This window comes from Erithacus rubecula (genome assembly GCF_903797595.1).
Source record: "Erithacus rubecula genome assembly, chromosome: 8".
Lineage (NCBI taxonomy): Eukaryota > Metazoa > Chordata > Aves > Passeriformes > Muscicapidae > Erithacus > Erithacus rubecula.
The window spans coordinates 27,802,314-27,818,781 of NC_136659.1; the positions used below are offsets into that span (position 1 = coordinate 27,802,314).

Here is a 16,468-nt window from a genome sequence, read left to right on the forward strand (position 1 = left end):
ATCTGCTTTCATTATTTTATTCTTTTTATGTATTCCTAGAAAGTGTTTTAATATACAGGGTATTAAGTCCCAATGCATTTGATAATCTTTGTTTGACAGTTTTGTTTTGTTTTTATTTCCTTTGTCAGAGGATTAGTTCTTGAATTACGAAAACTGTTTGTTTTGTTTTTCCTTTGGTGTTTTTGACATTCACAGGCCTTAGACTGGATCCAAGAAACTGGTGAATATTACCTCTCTACTCACAACTCCACAGGGGAATCTGCAGAAGAAACTCAGGAACTCCTGAAGGAATATGGGGAATTCAGAGTACCTGCCAAAGTAAACAGTGACTTTAATCTAATTAAACCATCTGCTTTAGTCTGTATTTATGGTCTTATTTGAATGCCTTAAATCTCTGTAACAATATTCTCTTGATTTTATAGTTGCCCTCTAAAAATCCTAGCCCTGAAGATAAATTACTTTTGAGAACTTTTAGTGAGATATAGGCACAAAAAGGAGGGTTTCTCCACTTTGGTTAGTTCTGGTTATAGAAAATTTCTGTTTTGATCAGAAGGAAGAGAAAGTCCATTCTGCATGCAGAGTTCACATCAATCTAGTAAGACATTCCATCCTCCAACAATCATTCTAGAATGGCATAGAGTGACTAATTGATCTGAACACATCCAAGGACTTATGGTCTCTATCTTCTATCATTAAAACCACAATTTATCTCAATAATTCCAGCTGGGTTGATCACAGATGATCATTTATCTCATTAGAAATAATCTGCTGATCCCAACAAAGTACTTTAAATAGATGAGTCTTTAAACTCCAGGGTGAACATTTTTGAATACAAAACTGCATTACCAAGAATATATTAATTTATATGGAGCAATTCTGGGAAATCTGGTGGGGTTTACACTACTGATTGAGTCTGCTTCAGACAAATTAATTCAAACCATAGGTAATTCACAGACAGTGAATCCACAGGGGTATTAGCAGTCTGATAAGGATGTAAATTGCAGACTTGGACTGCAGGAAGACCATGGCTTTGGTATTATGTAGCTGCATTTCACTGTGTCCTGAAATTGATCTTCTGTAATCCTTAAATTCCTCCTTAGGCTGCCTGTGCTTGTATGGGTTTGATTCACAGTCTTTGTGGTGTTCTTGTCCCCTTCTCTTAGCTTAGCTTGCATGTTTTTGAAAATGTGAGATAACTAGCAGTGGATGGAAGGTAATTTCTTTGGACAGGCCATATACAACATTCTTTTAACCACTTCTGAATTCTAACCACCCATAATTACTCCACCTGAAATTACATTCTACTTCATAATTTAATTTTTATCGGGATAATCCAAATTCATAATGAAGTTTCCAAACCATTTTGACTCTTGACTTAGTCTGGGATTGAATTTTAGAGCTTGTTCATTATTGACCATTACTGGATGTTTCTTACACTGACACATCTAAGTCTTGTTCCCTGGGGCTGTCCTGCTGCTCCTACTGCTGATGTAGAATATTTTCACTGCCATGTGCAATCAGGTAAATGCATGTCATTCCCAGACTGGTGTTATTCTCAAATTAAGCTGTAGCTGAAAGACTTCCTGATCCCAGTAACTTTCTGGCCAAACCAATTGTTTGGAACTCAGAATCACCAGTAGCTTTTGGGAATTAATGACCCTTTAAATATGATAGGAAGTTAGATTTTTACACATCCATACCTACCCTTGCTTAGGTACTCATTTCATTTGTTAGGATGATGTCTGATTCAGCCAGATTTTATGATGGTGAAATTCCTTGAATTTAGTTTTGTGTTTGAAATCTGCTGATGTTTTCTGGTCTGATGTGCCTTTGTCCAGTTGTGATCAGATCACTGATAATGTTGAGTATGTGACAGTGTGTCTTGCTTCAGGCATGGTGCAACATCCTCTCTGTCTTTGACAACAGGCTTGCCAGTGCCTCATTTCCTCGGATGGATTTGGAATCAGACCTGAAGTTTTTAACTAGGACTTTTGTGCCAGTTTTCACTAAGGGGCAGTCAGAGCCTAAGTGGAATAGAAAAAACCTCTGGAAGGTTTAGGGGCTCAGTGTGTGCTTTGGAGTTCAGGCATCTTTTAGCTCATAATGTTCTAACTGGAACTAAAATACCGATGGAGGATTTTATAGTAGACCATGAATTCGGATTTAAATTCTGTTTGTTTTTGAAACAGAGTAGTAATGACTCAAAATCACTTCCTGGGATGATATGTGGTGTATTAATGACCTTCCTACACAGATCTGCAGATCCACCAGGTATAGACTCAGAGTAACTTGGTGTATTTTAAAATCTTGTCTTCTACTCCAAGGCTCACCAAAAATAAGCTCTTGCTTATGGGAAGGAGGCATGTATAACTTCCAACATGTTTTATGTGTTTGTGTCTGTGGGGTTTCAAAAGCTTGACTTTTTATCTTCTTCAGCTTTATAAATGTCCTTATAAAAATGTCATTCCTTTCATGTTTTACTGAAAGAGTTTCAAGTGTCTGATTCTGTATAAGATGAAGAACAGACACTCTTTAATGATGTATAAAAATTGTGAACTTCTTTTGACTGCTGTGTGAGTTAAAAGCTGAGGAAATAATAATAAATCATAACCAAGGACCATGTTTTGGGCAGCAAACAAAGGAGAAAGTGAAGCTCCTCATCCAGCTGGCTGACAGCTTTGTAGAAAAAGGACACATACACGCCACTGAAATTAGGAAGTGGGTCACCACCGTTGACAAGCGCTACCGGGACTTCTCTCTCAGGATGGGGAAATACCGCTACTCCCTGGAAAAGGCTCTTGGAATCAACCCAGAGGTACTGCAACACCCTGTCCTGTTGGGCTTTTATACACAGCCACAGAGAAGGTGCAGCCTGGGGTATGGATGCTGTTGGTTTGCATGTGCCTGTTAGAAACACTGAGAACTGAGCCAGCCCACCTGGCCACGCTCAGAACTGCTTCTGGAGGAAAGGGGTTAAAGGGTTTTTCTGTGATGGGTCAGTGATGTGAGGAGAGGCAGATGAGGATCACAAAGATTTTCTAAACAGATGTTTGCACCATTTTTCAGGAGACCATACAGCTTTCAGGAGCAAAGAGAGAAAAAACATTAATTGAATAAAAGTCTGTGTTAATTTTGGTATAAACCATAAATTCTGTTCCCACACCATTATTTTGCATCAAATTTGAACTTTGGCTCCAAGTTTTCATTCTCTCATCCTTTAACTAAGATAAGCAATTGACCCCCAGCCTAATCTCTAAACTCTTTTAGGTGAGGTAGAACATCAAAAGAAGCAAAAATTAGGATCTCCTGCTATTCCCTGGCCATAGTATTAAGGGAGAGTGCCAAAAGCAGAAACACTTAAAAACCTTTCAGTCAACGACTCTTTGGAATTAAGTATCAAGAATAAGGAATAAATCCCCTCACACCCTCAGGGTATTTTCATGCACTGTTCTTGTAGGGCCTCTGGTTTACACAAAGTTCTAACCAAGCCTGGAAAGACATTCCATGGTAAATGGCCACTGAAAGTTGTCTCTGCCTGGCACTCTATCAGACTGTTTTTTATGAAGTCCCAAACTAGATAACTAATTTAGATATAAAAGAGTAAGGTAATTTAGACCTTTTATCAGTATTGATTCCTAGTTAGAAGAAACAGTGAAAATTATAATGAATATAATTTCTGTTTTTTTAAGATTTCTCTCTCAGCTTTTTACCTCTTCTCATAGTACTTCTCTCTAAATTTCCTTTTTTTTGGTATTATCTTACTTTTGTCCCTTCTTACCTCTTTGATCTCATGAACATGCTGCACTTTGCAAACAGTAGGATTACAATGAAGTTAAACTCTGTATTTTTTTTCCCCTTAGGATAACAAAGACCTAGAACTAGATATCATTCCAGCAAGTCTTTCAGACCGGGAGGTAAAGCTGCGAGATGCAAATCATGAAGTCAATGAAGAAAAAAGGAAGTCAGCCAGAAAGAAAGAGTATGTTCCAAACACTGTGTCTGCATGGCACATTATCTGCTAAAGAATAATTCTGTGGTATTTGCCTGACCAGAACTGACTGACAGTCCTGTAACTCCTTCCAGCTGCAGAGCTATTGAGATAAATCTGCAGATGTAGGGCAGTTGTTACTTATAGGTTAGAGAATTTCAGAAGGTAAAGGCTGAATTTCTTTTGGTTTTAATCAGAAGTTAGAAAGGGAAAGTAGTGAGTCAAGAACTTGGATTGACCCTGATGTTGTGGAGTTGCTAATTTCTTTCTGGTTGTATGTAAAAAGTAACATGAGCAGGAAAAAAATAAAGATAATTTCTAGGAGTCTAAGTATTATCAAAACATCAGTGACCCAAGAGTTCACTTGAAGTTTAGGTTCAAATTTCAGCAAGTGTAGGACTGAGAGAACCGGAAATAGTTCATGCTAGAGGAAATACTTGAGAAGTGCTTGTTGCACTTAAATCCATAAACAGTCAGTTTTCACAGTATTCTGTCTTATTTTTTGTGTGAGAATATTGGGAAAGTATTTCTCAGCCTTCTGGAATTGTACTACAGGTCATGATTGATAAGAAACCACTTATACTTTATACCCTTGGTCTGCCTGGGGCAAATTTGCAAAACGTCAGGAATTCCAACTTTGAGGGGCGCAGCCTCATGTTCTACAGATGCCATTATTGCATTTCACAGCATCTGGATTTTCTCTGGCCAGATACTAAGCTGTTGAAGTCTCTTCAAAGTAGTGGTGTCTCCCAAATCCATCTGTGTGGCCTCTGAAGGTAACTGACTGTCAGCAGGGTGCAAATGTTATTGGGGAATCACAATTCCTTAATCCTGAGAAAGATCTGATAGTTAAGGATGGACATGTATATGGTAAATCTCGTGGTCTCAGGGTTGCAGGAATACAATTCAATAGGATTTTGTGCAGAAAACATATTTTAAAAATAACTCTGCAAGGGACTGGAGTATGATGTGGTATTTTGGTCATGGACCTGAAAGGTGCAAAGTAAGGCAGCTGTAAGTCTAGGGTGGAAATACCCTTATTCCTTAAGATAACAGGAGGATATTTTGTTTTCTGTTCATTGTAGAAATGTTTATAATGTCCAAAACACCTAAAATAATCCCTTTTTTTTCAGATTCATTATGGCTGAGCTGCTGCAGACAGAAAAAGCTTATGTCAGGGATTTACATGAATGTTTAGAGGTAAGTTATGGCCCAGGAGTCTCCAGTATTTCCTGGAAGTATTTTCCTGGTATTGTCCTCTGCAGTGGGGATGTTCCCTTTAATACAGACTGTGCACATTCATTCACAGAGCCTTTCCTTAATGGTTCAAATCTATTCCTTTGAATCAGCTCATACTAGAGAAACTTCTGGATTTGCAGAGTCAAATACCTTGCCTGGCTGTACAGCAGGGTGTTCCTAAAGTGGCTGGTGATATTCAGGGCAAAATCCAGAGTGCAATTCAGTGAAATCTGTCAGCTTTCACATTCCTGCAGTCTGAGAGAGAATTATATATATCTAATGCTACTGAAGTGGCAAATCTGGATTATCTTTCAGCTGTGTCTGCCTGCAGTTTTTGGACACCATCAGGTGGACAGCAAAGACAGGTGGTGTTGTCATGTTTCTGCTTTTTCCTCAGACAACTTTAAAGCATCAGCACTTTGAATTTCTCTGAAGAGCTTTCTGTAATACTGGAATTTTTTTTTTTTTAGCTTGTTTATTTAATCTCAAAGTACACAGCTCCTTTTCAGCCTGTGTCTTTGGCAATAAAGCAGGGAGATCTAATCTTTTCCACTGCATTTATTCACAAAATTAAGAGTCTCTGGTGTCTTCCAGACTTACCTTTGGGAAATGACAAGTGGAGTGGAAGAAATACCAGCTGGGATCCTTAATAAAGAACACATCATCTTTGGCAATATTCAGGAGATTTATGACTTCCATAACAAGTAGGTTTTTCTTGACAGATCTGTTAATGTTTAGGCACTTGTGCATCTCTGTGGTGTCTGCAGAGAACCCCTACAGTACAGTGCACACCTGAGTGTAAAGTAGTAGATCCAAATTTGCAAAATAATGTTTCATTTTTTTGTTTTGTTTTGGTTTGTTTTTTATTGTTTTTTTTTTTTTTTTACAAAGATGAATTGCAACTTAGTTCAAACTTCACCTTCAGCTGATTAACGGTGTTAAAGTCATATTATACCAATGCTTTGCAGTCTGATAAATGCTTTGCATCTCACAGCACAAGATCTAGTCTGGATGCTTGCCTGTCAAAAATATGATCTTGAAAAACACCAAAGGGAGAAAGTGGAATTTTTGGCACAAGATGGGTTAATAAGTAGCTTCCTGCCACTTCTTGGAGACTTTCTGTATTTAATTTGTAACTAACAATACTCCATTTTTTAAAGATAAGACTGTACCAGATCAGCTTAGAGGGCATTGTTTCCATGGTATAAAGAGAATGCATCATCAGTTTTAAACTTAACATTTAGGGGTGTTGGTCCAACAAGTTCAGTCTGAATTCCAAATCTGTCTTCAGGATATACTTTAAAAACAAATGAGAGAATCCTTCCCTGTTCTAGGAGGAGCAGCTGAAGAAACTGTTTCATATTCTTCTTTCCATCCAGGCATTGGACAGGGCTCTATCTGCAAACAAGTGTAACTTGTGGTACAAGTTGTTCAGAGAAAGTTGATTAAAAAAAAAAATCTGTATTTTGGAAGTTTTCTACTTACCTATGAAATGCTGGGCTTTTTTAAGTTGTTGTCCTTTGTCCAGTGTGCTGAGTTGGGTGTTGGGAATCTGGCAGCTTTGAGTTTCTCTTGTTGCTCTTTGAACCACTACACAACTCTTTGAAGATCTATGATCAAATAGAACAGTCCTGAGCACACTGACTCCCTGCTAGAGATTGCCTCTTTTTGCTTTCTGGTGGAGTTAGGATGACTGCACTCAAAACACAAAGCACACCTTGGCTAGTGACACTTTTTCTGCTGGACACTTGGGTAACCTCATAATCAAGATATTAGTATTGATCATTAGCACTGATTACCTCATTGGTTATCCTGCATCTCCTGGGTATTTGACTCTAACTAATTACATTGGTGTCTTCATTTTTCAGCATTTTTCTAAAGGAGCTGGAGAAGTATGAACAACTGCCTGAGGATGTGGGCCACTGCTTTGTCACCTGGGTAATGAGGCTGCTGCTTCTCATTATTTATTCAAATTAATTCCTCCAGCACAGATGGGAGCAAGCTGGGAATAGGTGCAAGGGTTATGTCCCCAGTGATAAATGAGATTAGGAGCTAGTCTGGAACTACAACTGCTTTGTCCTTCACCTGCCCCAGGGTGAAAGTTCCCACCCTTCTCCTCAGCAAGAGTGTGAGGACATTCCAGAGCCTCTGTCCTTGTCCTGTACTGACCAGCACAGTACTTTTATTTACCTCTGCTGGTTTCTGTTTAGCAGAACTTCATCAAACCAAACTTGCTTTTAGGGGTGACATTCATTTCCCTGTGAAAGGCCCTGGGAGGACAGACATTTAAAATCTTAATATTCCTTCCTTAAAGAATTTTAGTCATGCCATGAGAGCTCCACAAAGGCATGAAGAACATATTTTATTGACTTTTTTTTCTCCAGAAATTAGTGTCAAATTTCTGAGCCTCTGTGCTCTCTCATTCCATTATGCAATGCCAGGATAATTTCCAACAGGACTTTGAAATCTTGATACAGAGTCTTTGTGAGCATAGGAGGCTCAGGGAATTGGCTACAGTAATTTATCTGTGTGAAAGCTGTCCTCTTTTCAAAATATTTACCAGTCAAGTCAGCCATATTTGTATTTTGTCTGGTTTTTTATTCATATATCAAAGCAAAGAATTAGTATTTTAAGAGTAAAGATAGAATATTTTCATTTATCAAAAAAATGAGCATTTTAGATGATTTCAGGTGGGCTTTTAATTTAAAAACATATCACAAGTCTTGATGAAATGGATTCAGAAATATTGTTTACAAAGAATATGTTATCTGTTTAGGAAAGATGAATGCATTTGTTTATCTCTGCAAAATCTTCATGGTACTGTAAGATACTGCTACATCTTATCAAAGGTGCATGCCCAGAGCTCTGTGTGTGGTTACACACATGCATCCAAAGCTGCCTGCATAAGTGCAGGATCCTGTTCTTTAGATATCTGGAATAAAAAAATGCAACAGCAATAAGGAGAGAACATCCTCCTCTTTTATTTGCCTCCCTCTTCTTGAGACCAGAGTACATTAATAAGAGGTGGGAGTCCACAGATGCTTTTAATTTCTGCTTAAAAGTGAACAAATTAGGAAATAAAATACAAAACACTCTTAGCACAACGTAAAATTTGAGCCACTGAAGTTTGAACCAAAGTAGGAAAGGCAAGTCTGGGCCAAGTGTCACAAATTTGAAGTAAAAAGTGTTGGCTTGTGCCAGTTTAAAGCTGGTGAGTCACTTGTCCAGTTTCTAGACTGGCTTTATCTTCAAGTAGGTGAGGAGTTAACACTTCATGACTGAGTTTTGAGACCTTGGAATTCTTGTGTAACATTCTTAAGCCTCTTAGGAATCATTTTACAGCTGGATTAAAGTTTTAGGCCTTCCCTCTGTGCTATCTGTTAAAGAAAGCCTCTCACAGCCCTCAGAACTGCTCAAGTAAGGTATGAACATTAAAGTCTTCTGCTGTAATTTGCAGTTCTTGTGCTCCTTGGTGGCAAAGGTGGGTGGGAGTGGTGGTGGGTGTGTGTGAGAGAGTTGTCACCTGTATTTATCCTGGTGTGCCTTAATAAAAACCTGTGGGAGCAGAGAAAAAGCTTATCTTGCCTTTCCCTTGATGTTTGTTTTCACAGGCAGATAAATTTCAGATGTATGTCACCTACTGCAAAAACAAGCCTGACTCCAACCAGCTCATCCTGGAACATGCAGGAACTTTCTTTGATGTAAGCAGTCATTGCTGTTTCCTTCCACACACCTGGTGCAGCTGAAACCCCTTTTTTTTACAGCTATGGGTTCCTTTATGTGCCTTGGCATTTGGGTTTTTCATTCCACTGCAAATATCATATCTGTGAGAACTGACAGGCTGTGGTGTCGTGTGTGCTGAGGTGTGGAGACACACATTTTTATGGGAACCCTTGGGCATTTTTCAGACCAAATCCATTCTAAATGTCTGGTTTCATGTAATCTCTGTTTCTGGGTTAGTGAGAAAATGAAAATCTCAGATTCCATTATATATTTTGACCCAAAATCCCTAAATCTAAAATGAGCTCCTATCCTCCTGTTCTTCCAACTCTACCCAATCTATTCCACATTTACTTCATTTTGCTAATAAGAAACTCCATTACTCAATTAAACCTCCCATACAAGCACTAAAGCCAGTGATAGATTTTTTTAGACTCCAATTTCAATTTTTTAGGCTGAGAAAAATCTTTCAAGTTTTTGAGTACCGTTAAACCAAGCTCTTCCTCTTCTTTAACCTCATCAATTTTACCATGCTTGTCTGCTACCTTGTAGCTTGAATTAGTTATCTTTCTGGGAAAAAAAAAAAATATTCTAAGACCTCTCTTCCAGAGCATTGAAAGTGTTTGCAAATGTAACAGATCCGCAGGCTCCAAGCTGAGATGGTGCTGGCAGCTGCCATAAATCAGCTCCTCTGGAGTTTGTTCGTGCCAGTGGTGACAGCATTTCAGTCTCACTCGGCAGTGGAAGGTCTCACATGAGTGATGAGCACCTTTTTCTTTTGCTGTTTGGTGTAAAAGCCGAGAACTGAAGGGGTTTTCCAGGAGGTGGCGCTTGAGCCTCTCGAATGGTTTGTCCTGGTTGGCGACTGAAGGCTCGGAGCTGCCTTGGTGTCCATCAGTGCTGGCTGCTCAGGTTCAAAGCTTTTCCTCATGGAAAGCTCCCTGATATTGCTCAGTAGTGAATATTCGTGTGTCAGCATCCGCTGTTTTGCCAGGGGGAGGTGTTTGCCTTCCATCACCCAGCCATGCCTGTGCAGAAAGCTGACTATCCCCACAAAAACCCCCAAGGAGGCACTCAGTGTGAGTGACTAAGGTGATGCAAAGCACCTGCAGATCCTCCTTACCTTGATCTTGGAGTGGCAGTGGCTCAGGGGCAGGACAGCTTGGCACAAGGAATACAGAGAAAAAAGTTGGTTCTTTTTTATCAGGCAGAACCTAGAATTTCCCGAAATCCTGATATGAGAGTGAATTATCTAGAATAACACCCCTTAGCAAGAAGCCTGCTTGAAAATCACAAGTGTTCCTCAAATTTCATATGCTTTCATGGAAAGCCACCTTTGAGGTTACAACAAGCAGTCCCAGTAATTTGTTTGAACCCTTCAAGCCCATGGAAAACTTGGGGCTACAGGGCTCACTGTAAGGGTTAACTGATTAGGAGAAGGAGCAAAGATAGGTGACACATCTCATTTGAAACCATAAAGAGAATTACAAGCAATGCTGAGAGCTAGGATGTTCTCAGGATGTAAGTGAAGCCATGTAGAGAAAAGCAATTTATTTATTGAACCAGCTGAGACAGGTGGAAAACAATGCACAAACTCTCAACTGTGAAAGGTGCTTAGTTTATCCTACAGCATTAGTCTAATAAAGCATAAAGATTACCATCTTCCCTTCCTGCAGATGGTGCTCTGTTTATAAAATCCAGAAGTTGTTGGTATGGTTATATTGGCTGGAAATTGCACAGGGAATGAAAATGGTGTGTTTATTCTGACTTAACTGCAGTAGACTTTGCTCTTTCAGTTTTGTGTCTGTCTTGTTCATCATTAAGTAAAATTGTGTTCTTTATTCAGCAGTTTCAAAGATAAATGATGCATGCCATGTTCAGCAAATTTAATATTTGTAAAACTATATATTTCAGGCTAGCCAAGTATATTTTTGATTACCAACATATGTTAGCTGTCAACTTCAATTGGTAGAATCAGCATTTTATTGAGGTAATCAAGTTGATTTTAGTATCTTTAGCTAAGCAAGCTTTGATCTTTGGGACAGAATTTGGCTGAGACATGTACATGCTTCTGCTATTTGGAATACTTTTTTTGCTTTGAATCTTGAAAAAGATATCTGGTTTTATATTCAAGAAGCTGCAGGTCACTTTTGATTTGTATGACCAGCATGGAGCATGGCAAAGCTCAGTGGTAGTACTGCAGAGCATGGTGTTTCTGCATGGGTGAGGGTTCTTGGACAGTTTCTCTGCTGAGCAAGGTGTCCCTTAGGAAACGAGCAGAGGCACAAACAGGGTGTTAGTCCAGCATTCAAGGACCAGAGGGAGGAGCTGCAGGTCCCTTCCCAGCAGAGCACTTGTCAAATGCCACTCACCAGCCCACTGTGTCTCTGCCAGTCTGACCAGGGAGCATCCAGGCAGAGCAAGGAGTGCCCAAAGGGAGGCACCTGCTGAGAGCATGTCCTGCTCTTCAGAGAGCCGGGGGGAAGGAGCAGGGCTAATTTTGTTACTTGGATCCTACAAAAACAAGTGTACTTTGCCAGCTCCAGGAAGCTCACAGCCATGGCTGAGATCTTGCTGGCTCCTGCAGTTCTGAATTGAGTCTCAGCCATGTGCTCTGCAGGCACAGCTCCTCTGTGAAGTCAGCTATGACTCAGCTTCCTGCAAACTCCATTAACCCCCAAACAGAGCCCCTTCCCTTCTGGGTCTTCTCATGGCACCAGAACCATTGGGAAAAAAAAAAAAAAAAACAAACCAAAACCCAAACTTTTCTAGTAAAAGAAATCAAACCAACAAACCAAAAGTCTGTTGGCACATTCTGTGAAAAGTAGATGGTTTTCCATCCCAGCATTAAGACAAACACTGGAGCTAAAGAAGCTGCAACCTTCCTAGCACTCAGCAGAAAATCAAATTGTATACAAAAGGAAAATCTCTGTTCTTGGCAACTCTTCTCCCTTCATCTTCCACAACTTCTTCACTGTACAGTCTCAAATTTACACTCCAGTATCTGGAGAAAAGTCCCATTCCCCTTTTCCATTTGCTTCCTTAGGAGTCAAGGATTTCCTGGTGGCCAGGAGCAAGGCAAGGCGTGCCCAGGGCCTGACAGACATAAGGGTTTCCAATGTGTTCTATTTCAGCAGAGAATCTGCCCTGTAGGGCATGAGTTTGGAGTCCTTTTGATGGCTAAATATGTTCATTAGGGTCCTGTAGGATTTTCAGGAGCTCCTAACTTCCCCTAGAACAACTAGGGGAAGGCAGCTGAGCTCTCTGCAGCCCTCAGCAGGTCTGTGATATCTCCAGAAATTCATGAGCACATCACACTGCTCAGCCCAGACATTCTGGTTGAGGTTCAGGTGATGAACAGAAGTCCTCAGTGCTGTAACAGGTATCATAAGGGGATATCTCTCCTGGCAGATAGAGCAGCTCTGTCAGCACTGTGTCAGACCTGTTATTCCCATGTGGATATTTCAGCTACCCCAGGGCTCTCAAATGGGACTCAATGCCTATGTTTAGACAGCTAAATTACACCCTACTCATGCAATTTAATTTAATGTCACTTCATTTTAATTGAATGTTAAGATTCTGCTTTCAGCCTTCATAGCTAGGGGAAACCAGATGACATGACAGGTAAGTCATGCTTAAATCAAGGCCTGTTTACTCAGCAGAGCTTTAGCTTGACTTGCAGAGTGACCCTGCAGTTTAAGTGGCCTTAGGGGGACATGGCAGTTCATTGCCAGCCTCACTGAAACCACACTTACATGCATGTGAGCTTAAAGAGAGTTAAAAATCTAAACATAGAATGCAGGGATCCAGAGCTAAAATTAGTTATGGGTGGTTCTGTCTGGCAGGGGGTTTATAGTTTTCCATGACTGACTGCTGTTTTTATCCCTTCTAGGAAATTCAGCAAAGACACGGGCTGGCCAACTCCATCTCTTCTTATTTAATCAAGCCTGTCCAGAGGATCACAAAATACCAACTGCTGCTGAAGGTACCTCAGTGAGCTGCACAGATCAGCTCATGCAGAGCAAGTTTAAGGTGTAATGAGTTACCTTTTGCTTAAGGGAGCTGCTTCATGACCTGTAAGCATAAATCCCCAGAAATCTTCCAAGGGCACAGTCTCCCTTGTTTGTTTTGTATTATAGTGGTTCCCATGTGACCCCCACTATTGTGAGCATCCACAGTGGGGTTTGCTGCAGTTCAGCTTTCCCCTGGCTCTGCAGCAGCTTGCAGGGGCCAAGGAGCACAGCTGGGTGTGAAGTGGATCAGTTTGTTTATGGGTGTCTGCATTGCTCCTTAGGAACTGCTGACCTGCTGTGAGGAGGGCAAAGGGGAGCTGAAGGATGGTCTGGAAGTGATGCTCAGTGTCCCAAAGAAGGCCAACGATGCAATGCACGTCAGCATGCTGGAAGGTGGGCAGGGGCCAGGGCAGGGGCCTGCTGAGAAATGCAGTTTGATAGTGACTTGTGGTGGATGTTAGTAGAGGCTGATTGTAGCAATACTGCTGTTTTATCATAATTTTTAGGTGCCACCTGGCTTCTTTCTGATATTTCTATAAAAGTCTTGAAAGAATAAAGCTGACTAGGAAGTTTGGGTTGCAGGAGAGGAGGGGAGGTATTTATCTGTATCTTCTGTATGTGTCTATATGTACATATGTGTGTGCATGTATGCATATGCAATGTATATATATATATACATATATTTAGCTGAAACATTCCTTCTCCATTAAAGAAAATAATTCCCTCCTGAAACAGTATCAGTTTAGCTGCTGACAGCTGTAAAAATGATTGGATGAAAACATTTCATAATACTGTTTCAACATTTCAAAAGTTCTGGTTTTCCGAATCAAAACAGCTTGTGTTTCAAAATGTTAGCATAGTTATGCCAACAATTTAAAAAGAAGCATTAAAAATATTTTAAAGCTACATAAAAAAGTTTGATTGGCACAAAGTGAAGTCTTTTATTGGCTTATTATTGTGTGGAGTGTTTCTGAAATGTAAAAATTTTATTCTGAGATGCTTTATTGTGTCTCACACATTTTCTTGGCCTGGGAAAATTATTTCCAGCTTGGCTTGAGGAAAAACAAGAAACAAGCAGAGTACTAAAACAAGTGAAAAAAGGAACTGGTGCCAGTAGCCAGGCAACACAATAAGCCCAGGTGATTAAAATTGCAGGAGAACAAACTGAATTTGTAATGAAGTGCATAGGATTTTTTGCAATGCAGTCTGTGTACAGTAACCACCACTGAAACCTTCATATTATTTTTGAGTAATTATTACAACACTTCAGCAGCAGTTCATTTAGCACATATGATATATTTGACCTCTGATGAAGTAACTACATCGCTGCAGTAAGAAAAAAAAAAAAAGGAAAAAGAAAAATATTATCACTGGGGCAATAGATAAACATCATTGTCCTTTCAGAATATGAAAAAAAGAAAAAAGAAGAGGAAGAGAAAGACCCTTTTATTTCAAGTCTTTACTACTCTGGTGTTTCTGTGAATTGCTTGTTCCAAGAAAAAATTCAAATGATTTTATTCTGTGGTTTTAGGGTTTGATGAGAACCTGGATGTCCAGGGAGAGCTGATTCTTCAGGATTCCTTCCAAGTGTGGGATCCCAAGTCTCTCATTCGGAAAGGCCGTGAGAGGCATTTGTTTCTCTTTGAAATCTCTTTGGTGTTTAGCAAAGAGATCAAAGATTCTTCAGGACACACAAAATATGTTTACAAGAACAAGTTACTGGTAGGTGTGGCTGCAAAGAAACTGTCTGGGTGTTGTGTTTCCTGTAGGTAGAGGTGGTGTTTTGGAGGCTCACATGTCCCCTGCTGGCTTGGGGATACTTTTGCCCCTGGAAGGGCTGGCCCTGAGTCCTGCAGGGCTCACCTGGAAGCCAGCCTGCAGTGAGTCTGGAGAGGTGTAAGGTAGTGAGATGGAAAGGGTGGAGGAAATGCAAGCAGGATCACTCCAGCCATTCACTTCCCTGCCACCCCAGAGCTTTTCTGTTTCTTTTATCTGTGTATAGCAAACAGAGATAAGATCCCGTTCCCTACCCATCCCAGTCTCCCCACTTCTTCCTACAAGTCCAAAGTTTTCTGGACTCATGAAGCTTCATATATATGAAATCTTTCATCATCTCTCCTCCACGCTAGACCTCAGAACTGGGAGTGACTGAACATGTTGAAGGAGATCCCTGCAAATTTGCTTTGTGGTCTGGACGAACACCATCCTCAGACAATAAAACAGTGCTGAAAGTAAGTCTTTTCTGCTTATTTTCTTTGTCTTTAGCACTTCTACTTCCGTCCTTGGTAGTCCTGAATGAAAGGTCAGGTTTTTCCCTCCTCATATTCACGTGGCTCCTATATCTGCCTGTGGGGTGATGCCTGCATCAGGAGCAGCTGAGCTCCAAGGCCTCAGTAGCACTTGGGACACTTGTGCAGCCTTGCTGGAATTGCATCTCCTCTTGCAGCCTGGGTTCAGCAGCTGCACACTGACACAGGGCAGGTCTCAGGGTGTTTGGCTGCGAGGTGCAATTCTCTTAGTCCTTTCCACTGGGCTTGTCAACAGCCAGCCTCTCCCACAGACCTCCAGAGCTGACAGCCTGTTCTGTCGAGTGAGTCTCTGCTGAAGAATCCATCTTACAGTTGTTTTGTCTCAGGAAATCCCAGCTGTGCACTGATAACCTGTTTCCCCTCTACAGAGCATGCTGTATTGCTAGCATTAAAGGTATTTATGCAGAGCTTAGCTGCTTTGCTGTCTCTTGCCAAGTAGCTCTGGTCAGGTTGCTCTCAGTTCCTGGGGTCAGCAGGTACTGCAGCAGCTGCAGCAGGGAGGACAAACAGTTAATCATGACATTCACCAGCTGACCATGGCTCCAATACATGAGAACATGATAAAGTCTCTGTCTTTCTGCCTTGTGAAACTTTAGGCATCCAGTATTGAAACAAAACAGGAATGGATCAAAAACATCCGGGAAGTAATTCAAGAAAGGATCATTCATCTGAAAGGAGCTCTGAAAGAGCCAATTCAGCTCCCCAAGACACCAGCAAAGCAGAGAAACAACAGCAGAAGGTAACTCCAGTTACCTTCAACATGAAACCACTTTTGTTTTATCAACCCACAGCAATGTGGTGTCTGTGGACTTTTTACTGGTTCTTACTGTAGTCAAAGCAGTTTTCATTGTCTTAGGTTTTTTCATGTTGTCTTGGCAAAAGTAGCTAGAAATCTTTTTTATGATATACATACAAAGACCTTTCATTTTATGCTCCCAAGTATAGAAAGAAACAGTAAAAATTCTTTGGAGTCCAAGGTTATAGTTCTTTTCTGAAGTAGGTTTTACTTCTTCACATTTGAGTAAAGCCAGATTTTTTTCCTTGTTTGGCACATTTAATTGTTTGGCAATTGAAATCACAGTTGATCCTAACAATACATTGAAGAATATGTAGTGAATAATCTGTATTTCATCATCAAATATAAACTTGTTTCAGCCTGTCAAGTAATATTAATTTTTTTTTTGTAAACTTGTTCAATC

General features: G+C 40.4%; 1 protein-coding gene across 11 annotated transcripts in view; it reads left to right on the plus strand.

The window, feature by feature from the left end:
• KALRN (kalirin RhoGEF kinase) overlaps window positions 1-16,468 on the plus strand; it is a 457,536-nt gene that overhangs the window by 312,875 nt on the left and 128,193 nt on the right. For all 11 annotated transcript variants that reach the window (XM_079310809.1, XM_079310810.1, XM_079310805.1 and 8 more), the window contains exons 21-32: window positions 196-318; window positions 2,633-2,815; window positions 3,861-3,979; window positions 5,122-5,188; window positions 5,822-5,931; window positions 7,096-7,165; window positions 8,839-8,928; window positions 12,840-12,932; window positions 13,242-13,353; window positions 14,492-14,682; window positions 15,090-15,191; window positions 15,866-16,008. In XM_079310809.1, the coding sequence (XP_079166935.1) occupies window positions 196-318; window positions 2,633-2,815; window positions 3,861-3,979; window positions 5,122-5,188; window positions 5,822-5,931; window positions 7,096-7,165; window positions 8,839-8,928; window positions 12,840-12,932; window positions 13,242-13,353; window positions 14,492-14,682; window positions 15,090-15,191; window positions 15,866-16,008 (1,403 nt within the window). The remainder of the gene's footprint in view (window positions 1-195; window positions 319-2,632; window positions 2,816-3,860; window positions 3,980-5,121; window positions 5,189-5,821; window positions 5,932-7,095; window positions 7,166-8,838; window positions 8,929-12,839; window positions 12,933-13,241; window positions 13,354-14,491; window positions 14,683-15,089; window positions 15,192-15,865; window positions 16,009-16,468) is intronic.